At 38.0% G+C, this 14,983-nt stretch overlaps 1 protein-coding gene across 4 annotated transcripts in view; it reads left to right on the top strand.

The window, feature by feature from the left end:
• Nucleotides 1–14,983, top strand: part of LOC121294898 (phosphatidylserine synthase 2-like) — a 46,300-nt gene that overhangs the window by 21,070 nt on the left and 10,247 nt on the right. For all 4 annotated transcript variants that reach the window (XM_041219070.1, XM_041219069.1, XM_041219071.1 and 1 more), the window contains 7 exons: nt 2,368–2,435; nt 7,118–7,252; nt 10,238–10,288; nt 10,646–10,759; nt 11,578–11,696; nt 12,205–12,319; nt 12,849–12,994. In XM_041219070.1, coding sequence (XP_041075004.1) covers nt 2,368–2,435; nt 7,118–7,252; nt 10,238–10,288; nt 10,646–10,759; nt 11,578–11,696; nt 12,205–12,319; nt 12,849–12,994 — 748 coding nt within the window. The remainder of the gene's footprint in view (nt 1–2,367; nt 2,436–7,117; nt 7,253–10,237; nt 10,289–10,645; nt 10,760–11,577; nt 11,697–12,204; nt 12,320–12,848; nt 12,995–14,983) is intronic.

The following is a 14,983-nucleotide window of genomic DNA, read 5'->3' as shown; positions in this document are numbered from 1 at the left end:
TGTCTCAGATTAAATCAAATGTCATCAGGACACACACAGAGGAAGGCTGGGGCTGGAGCTGGAGCCATTCCAAGCTTCCTTGTGTTGTGAGTGCCAAGATCTGTGGTTCAGAAACAGCTTTGTCATGGCTTTTTATTCTGCTATTCAGTGTGGTAGATGAAGCTGTATGCTGACCCTTGATGTTGTGTGACCTACTTAGCAGAGCTTTACAGTGGTCCCCCTTTTGTAAGGTGGCCCTTTATACCACAGAACCAGTTACAGAACCCCATTCCCCATAATGCCATTTCACCAGAACATCCATGCTCATTATAAGGCTGACGACAAATAGTCTTGTAACTATGGCTGCCGACTGCAGTGTTTTTTAAAGGGAGAGCGCTGTAATAAGGCTTTTCAGTAACATATGTTCCCCGGCTAAATGATACAAATGCGCATTATTGATGTGAAAATTACAGGTCTCGTTACTATGCAAAAACAAAGACATTTGGCATAACTGTATACATGTCTTAAAATGGCGTGACTCTGTTTAGCATAATAACTATTGGTGGTTCCATCAAAGTCTTTTCATGTAGCTGAAGTCCTTGGTGAGTACAGCTGCCTCTGTTACAGTGGGAGATGATGAATCTAGTATTCAAGGCAGCTTCTACTTCCAGGTACGTTTGCATTGTCAAAAGCTCTGCTTTTGTTATTGAGTTACTTCTGCCGGCTCCTAATTTTATACATAAGCCACTTTTCTTCCATCTTTTTTTTTAAATTGCTGTGCATTTTGTGTGGTGCTGCTTCTTCCTTGTACCATTTATAAGATTTATACTAGTTGGTAATGGTGATGGACCCAGAAATATACAAGGTGTTGCCGATTTTCATTTTCCAATTATGCTTAAACAAGGAGGGTCGTTATTTTAAAGGGCTAATATGCGGGGCTTTCTTGTTCCCTGAAAAAGCAAAACATCCCTTTTATTTTTTCTTTTGATCTTTAGTTGGCTTTCATTTCTCTTTGAATTAGATATGTATCCCTCCAGATTACTGTAGATTCACTCCTTGTGCAGCAGCTCTTCGGATCTGACACCACTTGAAATGTGCAGCTAAAGGAGTTTCACATTGCAGGTGACCCAGTGCCGTACTGTACGGATGAATCTGCAATGTGGAGTACTTCACCAGTCAAAGAGAAAATAAAGTCTTAGTTAGCTTCCTATTAAAGTAATATGAGCAGCTCACAAAACATCCTCCTTAATTAGGGAGTATCTTAAATTGTATGGGTATATTTAAACTGGCAGGAAAAAACAGGCTGACAAAATAGTTCTTAAAGTAGATGCAGGAAATTCTGTTCTATTACATGTTAACCCCAGGTTGTGCGAATGTGCCTGGCTTCTGCTTAAGAATTTGAACAGTCAGGAGGAGAGTTATCCTTTAAACCACTGTGCATGATACAGTATGTGTGCCAGATGACCTGTGCATGGACTTCAAGTTATGTAATCACTAGCATTATACTTGAACACAATATACTGTGTATAGAGCATGACATATGGTGCTGTACGATCCAGGATGCTACACCCCCGTATTACATTTCCACTTGCACCTGAAGAAGAGATTGTTGAGGTTTTGAAAACTAGATTTTGTATATCATAGCTAATCTAATAAACAGTATCAGCTCTTTGCTTGATTAACAACAACAACGAAAAATAGTCTTATACTGATACAAGCCATCTAATGCTAACTATCTGATACAAATAAACTTCACATGGCTGTATCACATCAATATCGGTGCCTACTCCAGTATATATAGTATAAAGTTATCAATATTATCTCCAGCAGGGATGGGCTATCCCCGGTCACGTACACGGTCATGTCAAACTTACATTTTTTTATGTAAATCTAGAGCACAGCTTATGCAATTGTGTTGAAACTTTTTAAGGCTTTTCCACAAGTGTACAAGAAGACTGTCCAAGAGCTGCTGGCTTCTGGAGGACAAAGGCCAGCCCTGCAGGTGTCCGCTTGAGCTTATCAGGCACCTAGCCAGTAGGGTCCACTGTAGCACGAAGAGGAGAAACAGACCACCAAACTGACCTTGAATCACGTTTACCCTGTGTGCACTTAATAAAGATAATTTACACATTCAAAAAATATACAGTAATTGTGGTTTTAATGTAATCCAAGTGGACTAAATTGGTTTACACAAGAAAGAACATTGATAACCTAGTGGTAAACAGGGATGCATGGGTAAAGTGTCATCAGTCATGACACCCCCTGCCTGCTGCTCAGTCCTGAAGAGAACCACCAGACTTGTCTTGTGACACGAACTGGTTTCGGACCCGGATGGAAGTCATGTGAAGGGAGTTAACTTAGCTGTCCTGTAATTCTGTGTCTCTGCAGCTTACTGGAGATTCTGGCTGTGCGTCAGCGTGGTGTATGAGCTCTTCCTCATCTTCATCCTCTTTCAGGTAGGTTATTGTCAAACCACGAGAAAACAACAGATTTCTGTCTCGCTTGATATCTCAAATCCTTCTAAGCATTCCATTAAAAGTTTAATGCTGCCGCACAGTATACTAGACACTTTGTTAATGCATTTTATTCATCATTATCTGTACTTGAAGTTCCACAGTAAAGCAGGCAGATTTGTCATCTCAACACTTGTTCGTTATTATAATACTTATTTTTCTAGGTTATTGGTCCTGATAAAGTCAACTGGTTAATGTCACTATTTTTTAACTGTCCCTTTTGAAGTGATATCAAAACTGTTTGACAGTATGACACTTGTTCTTTGTTTTAAACATTTACCTAATAGTTTAATACTAAAGGCTGTTGTTTTTTTTTTTTGTTTACTTCACATAAGAACATTCTCACAAAGCCAACAGAATTGTTTTCTCCACGGTTCACTTTGTGTTGCAAGAAATCAGTCCCTCACATCATTTTCCTTTGAAACATTTGTTCCTGTTAGTACAAGTTTTAATCAGAAGAAAGACATCCCTTTATTATCCATCAGCATCTTGCTGGCACAACATTTGTTTTTTACATGATAGATAAAACATCATGGGGTCTATATCAATAAACTGTGGCGGATCTTAATACCACCGCTATATATATAAAGCAGTCAATAATAATGAGCTGTCAAACCTTTCATTATTGAGAATAAAGACTTTCTCTGACACTGAACTTTTTTTTTTTTTCAAAAACTGAACCCCTTAGGTATTGTGTGCATGGGATTTATGCCTACAAGTCACACTCAAAAATTAGATCTTTAATATGGAAGTTGGAACTACCACAGGGTATATTTGTAAAAATGAACTTGATCTATTGCCACGTTTTCCTATGGTCACCATCTTTTAAATAACATCAGTTTTCAGTTTGTTGTATGAGATAAAGTAAATAAAAGATTTGTTTGTTTAAAGATGGCACTCATTAAGTAATGGATGCAAAGTAGGAAAAGTCACCTTAAAATGTGCAACATTGCACAAATGGGTCTACATAACATTCAGATCAAATGGAATAATAACTATGTGACAATTGGCAAGTTCTCTTCTGCAAAAATACAATATGGTTCAGTAGTTCCAGTAAAGGTGCAACAGCTTCCATTATCAATATTTATTTTTTGCTGTCACTTGTAGGCAGAATCTTATAGACCCCTGAATCAATACCAGACTAGGCTATGTAATGGCAGGAAGGGTTAAAATAATGTAAGAAAACCTCCAGGTGTTTCACACATTGGAAAATTCTTTCTGTGAGACAAACATGTGATTGAACTCAAGAAAACCCCAGACACTGCTATCTGTGTTGTCCCTGTTGAGCGCAGTATCACCACAGAGAGCTGTAGTGTTGCCAGGCTGTAACTGAAGTGCTGGCAGGGTGTTGGGTATCTAATTGTGAACGAGACCCAGGTGAGTCAAGGCTACTAGTCTAGAATTCAATTCAAACACAATTAGGTTACAAGTGGATGTGGCAGAGCAAAGCTCTGCCCTTTTTAAATTGGCAAGGATGGGGTTAATGTCCCCTACCTGCCTGGGTTTATTATGTTCAGGTGGCTGGGGTTGATTAGGTTAATTAATGATCAATCAGTGCCCAGCCACTTGACATAAAAGGAGGCCTCTGCTTCTCATTTGGGAGGAGGGAGCTGAGGAAGCAGGTTGGTTTTGTTTGGTTGTCTGAATTTTTCTAAATCCAGTGAAGGCATTGCCCAGCCTGGAAATCTTTATTTTTGTAAGTTTTGCTTTTTTTGTTTGGTTATTTGTGTTTAAACATTGTTATTTTTGCCCTTGTGCCCTTTTATTTTTGTGTATTTATAATAAAATAATTATTTTTTTGAACTATAGACTGTCTCTGGGCCTCTATCCACTCGCCAGCCTGCCACAGTGGACTTTTCAGACTGGGTGTTCATGCTACTCTATAGAGATTTTTAGTAGAGTTTACAAGAAAGCTATTACTTTATCGTTGCTGTAGCATGTGTTCTGTATCGCAGTATTATGTCTCATCATGGTAAATCAACAAAGGACTTTTTTTTTTTTTTTTTCTTCTAATGTTTATTCAAGAACGTTAGCCAGGAAAAAGATTCTTTGCTGTGTGTCCAGTTTATGCACCCTCCTGCAACAATGTTGGTGCTCTGTTTGAAATGATTGCTGCATTTAGAACCAACATTGTTGCAGGAAGGAGCATGATCAGGAGACACAGTAATGTTTAAAGATACATTCTCTGTGACTGCTGCAGAGCAAACGCTGAGGAGTGTATTCCCCAGGTGATCTACTACCCATGCTCAGAGTTCTTTTTCACAATATAATGCTGCAATACGGACAACGTGGGCTACAGCAAAGGGAAAGTAATGTGTTTCTTGTAAACACTGCTGGGTGATCTAACACTTTAATAAATGCATCTTTCTTCCTGATTATACAATCTGCTGTGATCATATTAGAAGCAGAACAGCTTTCTGATTTGGAAAAAAAAAAAAAAAAAACTAAAGAAAGACTCAAACCTGAAAGCAGATTTTTTTGTTCTTCCACATATTGATTTAAAATGTGTTGCCTCCAAGCACATCAATTCTGTATTCATTTAATGGTTCTTGTTTATTTAGCACACTGAAAATTACAACTCTACTTCTGTTGACGCTTAGACGCAGTTCAGTTATGTGGTACATATAGTGTACACCATCACTGTTGAACTCGGAGCAAGTAAACCAGCTAAATAGATAAAGGGGTCTCCTAGGAAACATTAACCACATTGTGTCCTGGTCAGCTGAAACCTTGTACTTCCATGTCCTGAAACTACAGAGTTTTGCAATATCAGCGTTGTAATTGCATGGAACAATTTCACCATCTGCTTTACTACAGTACCTATAACATCAATGGATGAGTTATTCATATCTTTTTAATAAATCACACACCATATAAAGAAAAAACTTATTACAGAATGTGCGTTTTATTTGCTTTGTTCCAGATTTACAAGTAGTCAGTCATGGAGGGTACACTGCCTGGCCACATTGTACACCTGTACCATTTTCCCTGATAAAGCCTTGACACAATATGACTCCACAATGTGCTGGGAGGTATATTAGGCGATGTTCATTTCATGGAGTTGGTGCAAAGAGGATCATAATGATGAATAATGCAGGTGGTTCAAGTTAAACCCAGACATACTTAACAGAATTGAGGAAAACGCCTGAAAAAGTCATGCACAATTCTGGCATGGTGGATGGGTACATTATCATCTTGAAAGTGACCCTTGCCATCAGGATACAAGTGCAGCCTTGTTGGGTGAACTTGATCTGCAATAATTCTCAAGTAAATGATGGCATTGTTTCAGCCTTCCAGAGTAATCTATGGACCTAGGCTATACCAGGAGAACATGCCCCACACCAGCCAAATCCAATTGGGTAGTCGGGGAATGAACAGTCCAAACAGACTGCAGCCAAGTCTGCTTGTAACCATGAAACAAAAGGAAAGACAAGTTATGTAATCCAATTTAGCAGTGTTTATGAATCACCATATCATTTGGTTGGAGTTACCGTGATATTGAAGCAAACCCCATCCTTGACAGTGCTAGAAACCAGTGCTAGAATTCAGATCGTAAACGGGTGTTTTCCCTTCCTACAGAGCTGCTTCCTACAGTATTCAGAGGTTAAATATGTTTGCTTATCTATAGTTTGGCAAACTGTCCTCATAGCATCATATCTTGGTAGTATAGAAATGCATGCATATGGAGAATGAAAACATTAAATACTCCTAAAGCACAGTAAGCTGACATATTTTGTATTCTTGGCATTGCAGCACAATCAAAGCGAAGGAAATATTGTAGACTGATAATTGGTTATTTTGAATATGTCCTAACTGTGAAGTGATAGCAAGTTGTACACCTTTTGTTACATCCTGCAGCTATAGACATACTGGGATTAGCTGAAAACCTACCTTTCATTTCCATGCAAGTGATTTTTGTGGAATTCATGATTTTCCTTTTGTTTTTTTTTAGTTTTTTTTCATAAAGTGATTTTATTCTTAAACTTTTTCAGCACAGCTCAAAGAATTCCCTCTGCATGCTTTGATATAAACTAGAGCCAGCCTTTTTCAACAATTTAAGTTAATAATGAGATCCGAAGTGTAACACTACCTTGCAAGGTTTACGAGACAAAAATGGAGAAACTTACTCGGCTCTTTCTTTCACTGAGACAGTGTGAGGAACACCCCTTGACTTACTCATTATTAATCCTCTACTACTGCAAGTAGATTACTTGGAGTGAAATAGGAAGCTTGTGTCCCTACAGTTAAAGCTACCTTTGGGAATGTAAACAAAAAAGCTAGTCAGCAAGGCCTGCATTTTGAAAAAGTGTTGGCTCATTAACAGAGGTGTACAAGTCCGGTCCTCAAGGTCCGGAGTCCTGCTGATCTTTGTTCCTCCTGAACCTGAATACTGAATTGAATCAATTTAACTTCTTTTCAGGTCAGTTCCTTATGCAATGATACCTGTAACACCAGATTTATACACCTCTTCCGTAGAATATTGTGCATGTGAAACATTGCAGAAAAAAAATGGACACAAATGTTCTCGTGTGAGGACATGTAAAATGTAAAAATGCTGATTGCTTTACTTGTCCAGTTACTCCTACCTTTTCCAGGCTAGTCCTCAGATGCTTTGTGTTTTACAGACTGTGCACGATGGCAGACAGTTTATGAAGTTTATTGACTCCAGGTTGGGTGTACCACTGCCTGAGAAGGGTTATGGAGGAAACTGCCTTCTCTACGACCCCGGGGACAAAACAGACCCTTTTCACAATATCTGGGTAAGTGTTCATGTTTCTGTTTTAACCAGAAGTGGCTTTTGTTGAACCCATGGATTGAAACTTGCATCCCAATTGGCTAATGCAGGGGTCACATGATGAAACATAGTTTGTGGTGTTCACCAAAAAACTCTTGCTGAGCAGTCAGTATTGCCCTCCACCCCGCAATAGACAAAATGGCAGACCAACCAAGAGATCACAGATTTCTGTGAGTTTAATAAAATATGCATTATAATGCCCTTTATAGTAGAAAAAGGGTCAATGTTGTTTCCCTTGGGTTGAAAAGGTGACCTCCCATGAGCAATAAACCCTCAGCTTTGGGCATTTTTGTCCACTATGTCACTCCAGTCTAAATTATATATTACAGGGCCGTTATTATATCACTTTGTGCTGGTAAATGACTCTACAAAAAGTGTAAGAATTTAATTATCTAAATGCTGAAATCCTAAAACTAAAATCAAACTATCACAAGTTAAAAAATACAAACATATTTTATAAAATAAAATATAAAATACAAACACCGTTTTGTTTGCTTTACAGCGAGTTTTACTATGCTAACTTAATGGGATACTTCATACCATCTATATTTTCCTAATCTTTCACCCCATACCTGTTTTATTAACCTATGCTAGCATATAATGATCCATGCAGAAAATGGGGATGTAGTGGGCTTTGAAGTACTGAAGCCCAATTCTGTCCCCATTAGTTTTAAACTGTATTAATGTGCACTCATGTGCAAACAATTTGTTGGCAGTTGGTAAGAAAGTTTATCGGTCAACACACATACAGCTGATAGTGGCAACATAGTGTAAATATTTAAGGGAAAACAGTTGAGATATGAAACAAACAAAAGCATAACACCCTAAACAGTTTACCTCATGGTCTACAATGCTACCCAAAGGTAATGTTTATAAACACACTTCAAAAAAATTCCTAAAACAGCCCTGACATGTTAATCTGAGGCAATATTCAAACTGACACGCGCTTACCCAAGGGCCTAGACAAATTCCTGTCCGACCACATTCTCTATATACGTAAGCCTTCAAATCCTACATTTCTGGAAATGGAGACCACACTGATCAGATAGACCACTCGTGAGAATTTACAATGAGCTGATATTTTGCAAACGTATGGAAAGGTAAGCAAATTGATCTACAATCTTCACAGCACAAAAAACAAAAATGTGAGACGGATATCCACAAAATGCATTATTTCTTCATTTCAACTCAGGTGTGCAACTAGTGTCAAACGTGTTTTTAGTGAAAAGCAGAAATGTGTTTATTTTGCTTTTAGAAATCTTTGCCCTAGAGAAACCCAGTCCCAAGCTGTAAAATCGTTTTCCCAGCTGGCCTCTGCAGAGAGAGAAACAAACAAGAAAATGTTCTTCCAGTTTCCTTTTTTTTTTTTTTTTTTGTTCTGTTTTTCTCTGTGTTTATTTTTGGGTTTTTGTTTTTTTCGATGTGCAGTACAGCACAAGTGTTATGAATTATGAGACGCATATGAGGATCTTATCCTGTTGGAGATGTCCATATGAAATAACAACACTTTTTTAAAATGTGTATTAGTAGATTCTGAGTACATTTTTTTTTGTTGTTGCTGATTTTATAATAAGTTGTTAATACATTATATGTAGGCTGTCTGTTATTATAAGAGACACCATTTTCCATAGTTTGTACGACTGTATGAAGAGAAGCTGGTGGCTCAATCTTTTGCACTAACTGCACGAGATGACATCTTTTATAACAGTAACAGACTCCCTACACACAACACATTTAACTTAATATAATTACAACTACATCAGGGCGCAACCCATCCTCCTGAAGAACTCCTGAAATAGGACATCAGCAAAACAGGAAACACTGAGGATTGAACCCTGACCTATAAGTTCAGAGAACTTGATATGCCATTAGCCAGGTAGAAAGAATGGTCTTTACTCAGGGCTATATACCAAGAGAAAGTCTATAACATACAGTACCAGAGACTGGAATCTCATTTTGTATGCATGAAAATAAGGTCAAAATCTGTTGTTGTTATTTTCTCCCACCATTTTAACCCTTTGTCTTCAGGCCACCTTTAAATGACCCAGCTGCACTTCTTTGTTTGTTATCAACTGATCAGCAATTACCCTACAAACTCCTCAAACATACCGAGGGTTGTGAGTGTCAGCTTACCTAGCTACGAATGCAGAGCTCCCAGGAGCTGATTATTAGTGCTACCCTGGCAGCCTGCCAGGTGCTTTAGACAAGGTGTCTGTGGAATTGAGAAGCAGGGTAAACTTGCTTCAGGTAGATTGAGTTCTGAATATTCTATTAAGACATGTATCCTCTTAATAAATATGATGTTCTCATGTCCTGTATTGGTTATTGGAACAAAAATGAGGATAGAAATGAACTCCTTTTAGATAATAATAATTTTTATACAACAATCGAACAGAGATATGAAACTGAATAACTTTCTTAATGTGACGAATGTGACATTGTTTTGCAGTCACTTAGGAATCTACCTTGCATTCATTCATATCCAATGTGAGAATGACCTGGGGCAAACTGCACTGCTTTGAATTGCACCACATTGCTAAGCATATGTAGATAATGTTCTGTAGTTAAACTACCTAAACTGTTCTATATTATGGTCTATTTTGAATAGGGAATGATCTTGTTTTGTTTTCCTAGGGCCATATTTTTAAAGAGTTTACTCAAGTCTTCACACCATTTCTTTTTTGAAAAGGTAAAGCATCTGTTCATTTTCCAAAACTAGAACCAAGCAACTAGTAATACAATCCAAGTTCCCTTAAGCATTCACAATGTGTTTGTTTCTCATTAACATTTACATTTAAACACTTTGAAAATATGACCCTAATGTTTAAGCATTGCAAACATGCATTCCTAAAGGGAACCTGTGTTTGAAATCAAGCACTGTGTTTTCGTGCAGCACAATAATGAGAAATATATTGTATATTACTAATAACATGTTATATTTGTGTTACAGGACAAGATGGACGGCTTTGTTCCAGCACATTTTATTGGCTGGTACATAAAGGTAAGCTTGCAAGGGTGTATTATACTGTACTATACTATCCCATACCATACCATACCACTCTAACATACACCATTCATCAAGACCAAAATATTAACATTTCTTTCATTTAAAAATATGTTTAGTTGCAACTGTTGGAACATGAACAACACTGCTAAATGATCAGGCTTATTTCCAAATACATTGTCAGGGACAAACGGATACCAAAAATGTTGTTTTCTAATATAGATATAGTGAATAACTGTTCTAATTTTGGTCTATTTTGAGATGGTCCCTTATGGCGTGCAGGATCTTTTTCTGGTAAATCTCTAGATTGTGACAGATGAATCTGACCCATCTTTCCCACTCTTCTCCCTGCAGACTCTGGTGATCCGTGATTGGTGGATGTGTATGATCATTAGCGTCATGTTTGAGTTTCTGGAATATAGCCTGGAGCATCAGCTGCCAAACTTCAGCGAGTGTTGGTGGGACCATGTACGGACATGCGTGGGAATTTCATTGAAAATGCATAAATTCGTACATTAGAACTTCGACTGTTAATTTTCTTGCCCATCATATTATGTGTGTTTTGTATAATTCTCAGATTTTTGTTTATACTTAGGCGATTTTTTCATACCAGGCACAGCACTGGTGGTCATTAAATAAATTAACTTCAGAAATTCAGTTTTTAGTAGCTGGAAAAAGCCATTTTTGTTTCAACAGTGACCTTGTAATTAATCCTTTTAAATGTGTTTTTTTTTTTTTTTTTTTTTATACCGTCTGAAAAGGCAATTGACCAATTTCTTTCTGCTCCAACCAAATAACAGCACAGATGGGAATTGCTGTAAACTGCACTGTGAACAGGGGGAGTGTACACAAAACAAGTATTCTGTGCTATTCAAGAAGTATTCCAAAAATATTCTATATTTTTATAGGATATATATATATATATCTATATATATTATATATATATTATATATATATATACACACACACACACACACACACACACACACACTCATTTGTTTTTGTTTTAGGGATGTTTAACCTGTTTATCAGTTCAAACCAAACATTGGAAACTAAACCAATGTTGCTTTTTTATCATCAAAATGGGCTTCTCTATAAGAGTGTTGGCTGGTTATATCTATTTTAGCAACCTAGTAGAGATTTCCTCTTGCCAGTTTGTATTCCTTTCAAAACAAAAATTGAGAATTTGCTGCAAAATAGGGCAATTTTATCAAATGAGAGTAGTGCTGGGGCTGGTTCTAGTTCCTCAAGATGCTGCCTGACGTCTTGGCTGTGTTTTGTTGTAGTGGTTGATGGACGTGGTTTTCTGCAATGGCTTTGGGATTTACTGTGGCATGAAGACCCTGAAGTGGCTCTCAATGAAGACCTATCAGTGGCAGGGACTGTGGAACATTCCAACATACAAGTATGTCACCCCAGGCTTGATCCTGAGGCTTCTGCTTTTTAAAATGGTTGTGTATTTGTATACTAACTGCGGTACACTGAACTGTACAGTTTAAAACACTTGGGGTGATTTGTTAAACCTACACTAAGGATGTTAAGAGTTTAGAGTTTAAGTGATTTCCAAGTAAAATGTTTTGGTCAGATTTACTATATTCAAACATACTAAATTACAATACAAATAGGTCTTCAGTTGCTCATTTGAATCAAGCATGCAAACATATCTGTGTGTAGTTTTCTTTAGTCAAATATTTATCCAGGGTAGCCACAGTTAGGGTGCAGCATCTCCAGTATAATTCTTAAAGTGAGATTAAAGATTGAGGAAAATAAGTTGGACCCCATCAGTGGGACTGAAATCTCTTTAGAACTAATTATATAAGGTGCAGTGTTTGCATGCTGATTGTTAACATCCATCTCTGTAGCTTTTTATTTTGCCTTTTGCTTATGCTGTTTAATTACTTGTTTTTTCATAGGGGAAAAATCAAGAGAATTGCATTCCAGTTTACACCCTACAGCTGGGTGAAGTTCGAATGGAAACCAGCCTCCAATCTGCGCAGGTGGCTGGCTGTGTGTGGCATCATATTTGTGGTAATGCACATGTCTTCAGAACCAGCGAGCACAGTATGATTACACGCATGCAATAATAAACACCTGGCATATGGACAACACACTTGAATGTTAATAGGATGTCCCTCATATGATTAATTTGTTATATAGATAGCATCCCTGACTTGCAAATCAAATCAAGCAAAGTTTGGATTTGTGGAAATCCCTGTTCTTCGTATCCTCTGCATAGATACCATCCTGTACATTTTAATAGCAATCTATCAGTAGGGTCTTCACTATTGTGATTTATAAACATTATGTGTAGGGTGTCTTCTTATTGTATAAATGGCAGCACAGCTCGAGCAGCCAGAAGCACTCGGCATATACAGTAAGAGACACCTTGTTCTGTGAGCTTCACAATATGACTGTGTCCCATTCAAGGCTCTTGTTGGTGGGTTTGAAATCACTCATCAGGTAGAAGCAGTCAAAGACAGTAAACGTGTGTGTAATCGTGACACTGCAGCTGTTTAAGCTTCTCTTAGATCTGTTGTCTCTGTTCCTCCCCGCACAGTTCTTGCTGGCAGAGCTGAACACATTCTACCTGAAGTTTGTGCTGTGGATGCCCCCGGAGCACTGTCTGGTGTTGCTGCGTTTAGTTTTCTTTGTCAACGTGGGAGGAGTGGCCATGCGAGAGATTTACGACTTCATGGACGATCCGTAAGTTTACGGGCCTCAGTGGGTTCTGTAGTACAGCTGTGTTCTCATGGAAAGTGTAGCAAATTACTTTTAAAAACAGTAGAGATGTACTCTGCAAATGATTTCCTAGTCGGAGATCATCCATAACTATTGAAAACTCAGTAGCGCTAAATTAAGAAATACAGTAATACAATAAACTTTTATAAGTGCAATAAAACATTGAAAGACTTCTAGTTGAAATGTTTGTTATTTAACTTTATTTGCTATTATTATTTCTAAATATAAGTGTCAGGTTGTGACTGGCATTTAGTTCAAGTGTTTTAAAGGGGGTCAGAAGTTAGTTCTTATTTTCCAAATGCACTGTTTAACCAAGTCGAAAACAGTCCTTTTAAAAAAACTAATTAAATCAAGGCTGCAGTTCATGAAACATGTTTCAGATGTTAGAGAAGCTTCTATTCCTAGTTTTCCATGCACTGTTTAACCTTAGAGGAACTCAAAACAGTTCTTTAAAAACATTCCTTAAAAGGATTCTTGAAATTGTTAATAGGGCCCAGTATTTAAATTCTTAGTGTATCTTATGCTTATACAGTAATGGAATAGTAAACAGGTAAGAAATTAAATATTCCAGTAAAGTAGATTGTAATCTCTTTAAAACATTTAATCATGGGAGACCACTAGGGGGCCGGTTATAGAGTAGAGGTGAAACCAAGAGTTCCTGCAACTTTAATAAATCACAAGCCTTTTTTGACCCATAACTTTTTTTTGCCTAATATAACAAAATAAACTTAAATTCTAATATTGAATGTGATTTATTGGCTGTTCAACTTACTGTGTGATGCCTCTGAAACTGTCTGGCTGCTGATCCAGCTACACTCGCTGTCCAGTTGAGCGATAGTGCAGGAGAGAGCACTGCGGGGCTTGAGTACAGCTCCGCGATGCTTGAAGATTTTCTCAGGATCGTCAAGGAAGTTATAAGAGACGAGATCGCTTCCCGTTGGACCGTAATGCAGCTGGCAACTGCTCCCATTCAAGCCTCGTTGTCTGAATGCACCGAGAAAATTGAAGATTCCTTGGATGCTTCTGAAACCCACCTTGTTGAAATAGCATCAACCTGCAGCTTGCTTTCCTCTGAAAATAACGAGCTCTGTTCAAAGATTAGTGATCTGGGGATTATCGGAGTTATCGGAGTGTTATCGGAGTTCTGGAGGGGATGGAGGACGGCCGAGTTTATGTCCAGCTTCTTTAGTGAATTTATTGGGTAGAATGGCCTGGACTCCCCACCTGCACACCACACGCTGGCTCCGAAATCGAGAAAGGTCACGTTAAGCTTATGCTCCGCGGAAACAGTTTTTATTTTCAAGTCACGTCATTTCGAGTAAAGCTTTTTAATTCTAACTTTACTCCCCTATTAGAACACATTAAACAAGACTTTCTTCATTGGTCCATTCTACCTCTTTCCCTAGCAGGTGACATTAACTCTGTCAAGATGAACACACTCCCCAAGTTACTCCCCTTTTTCAATGTATCCCTGTTTTTATTACCAATAAGTTTTTCAACACCCTAGATCAGAGGTCTCCAATCCTCGTCCTGCTATACACTAAATTAATTAGACCAATGTGAGCTTCTAATAAGCACTTAATTGGTCCAATTAAGTAATTTCAGATTATAGTTGGAACAGAAATTAGGAGGGACAGCAAATCTCCAGGACCAGGGTTGAAGACCTCTGCCGTAGATGAAATGGCATCTTTTTGTGGAACAAGAAATCTCCCTGAATCCACAAATAATTTAAAAGAATAAAATCACTGGGGTGGGGGTATGGCTCTACCTAACTTTAAAATTTTACTATTGGTTGGCTAACATTCAAAATTTATTGGTCATGATTTCACCCCCAGCTACACGGGCCTGTATGGATGGTCATGGAGGCTGCTACTTGTCAGTCAGCTTACCTCTGTAATGTGTTAACCCACTGGTGTGTCATGACCTCTGGATTTGGGCTCAGTTTAGGGTTAG

The sequence above is a fragment of the Polyodon spathula genome, chromosome 19, assembly GCF_017654505.1.
Source record: "Polyodon spathula isolate WHYD16114869_AA chromosome 19, ASM1765450v1, whole genome shotgun sequence".
NCBI lineage: Eukaryota > Metazoa > Chordata > Actinopteri > Acipenseriformes > Polyodontidae > Polyodon > Polyodon spathula.
This window is presented reverse-complemented; position numbering and strand designations above follow the sequence as displayed.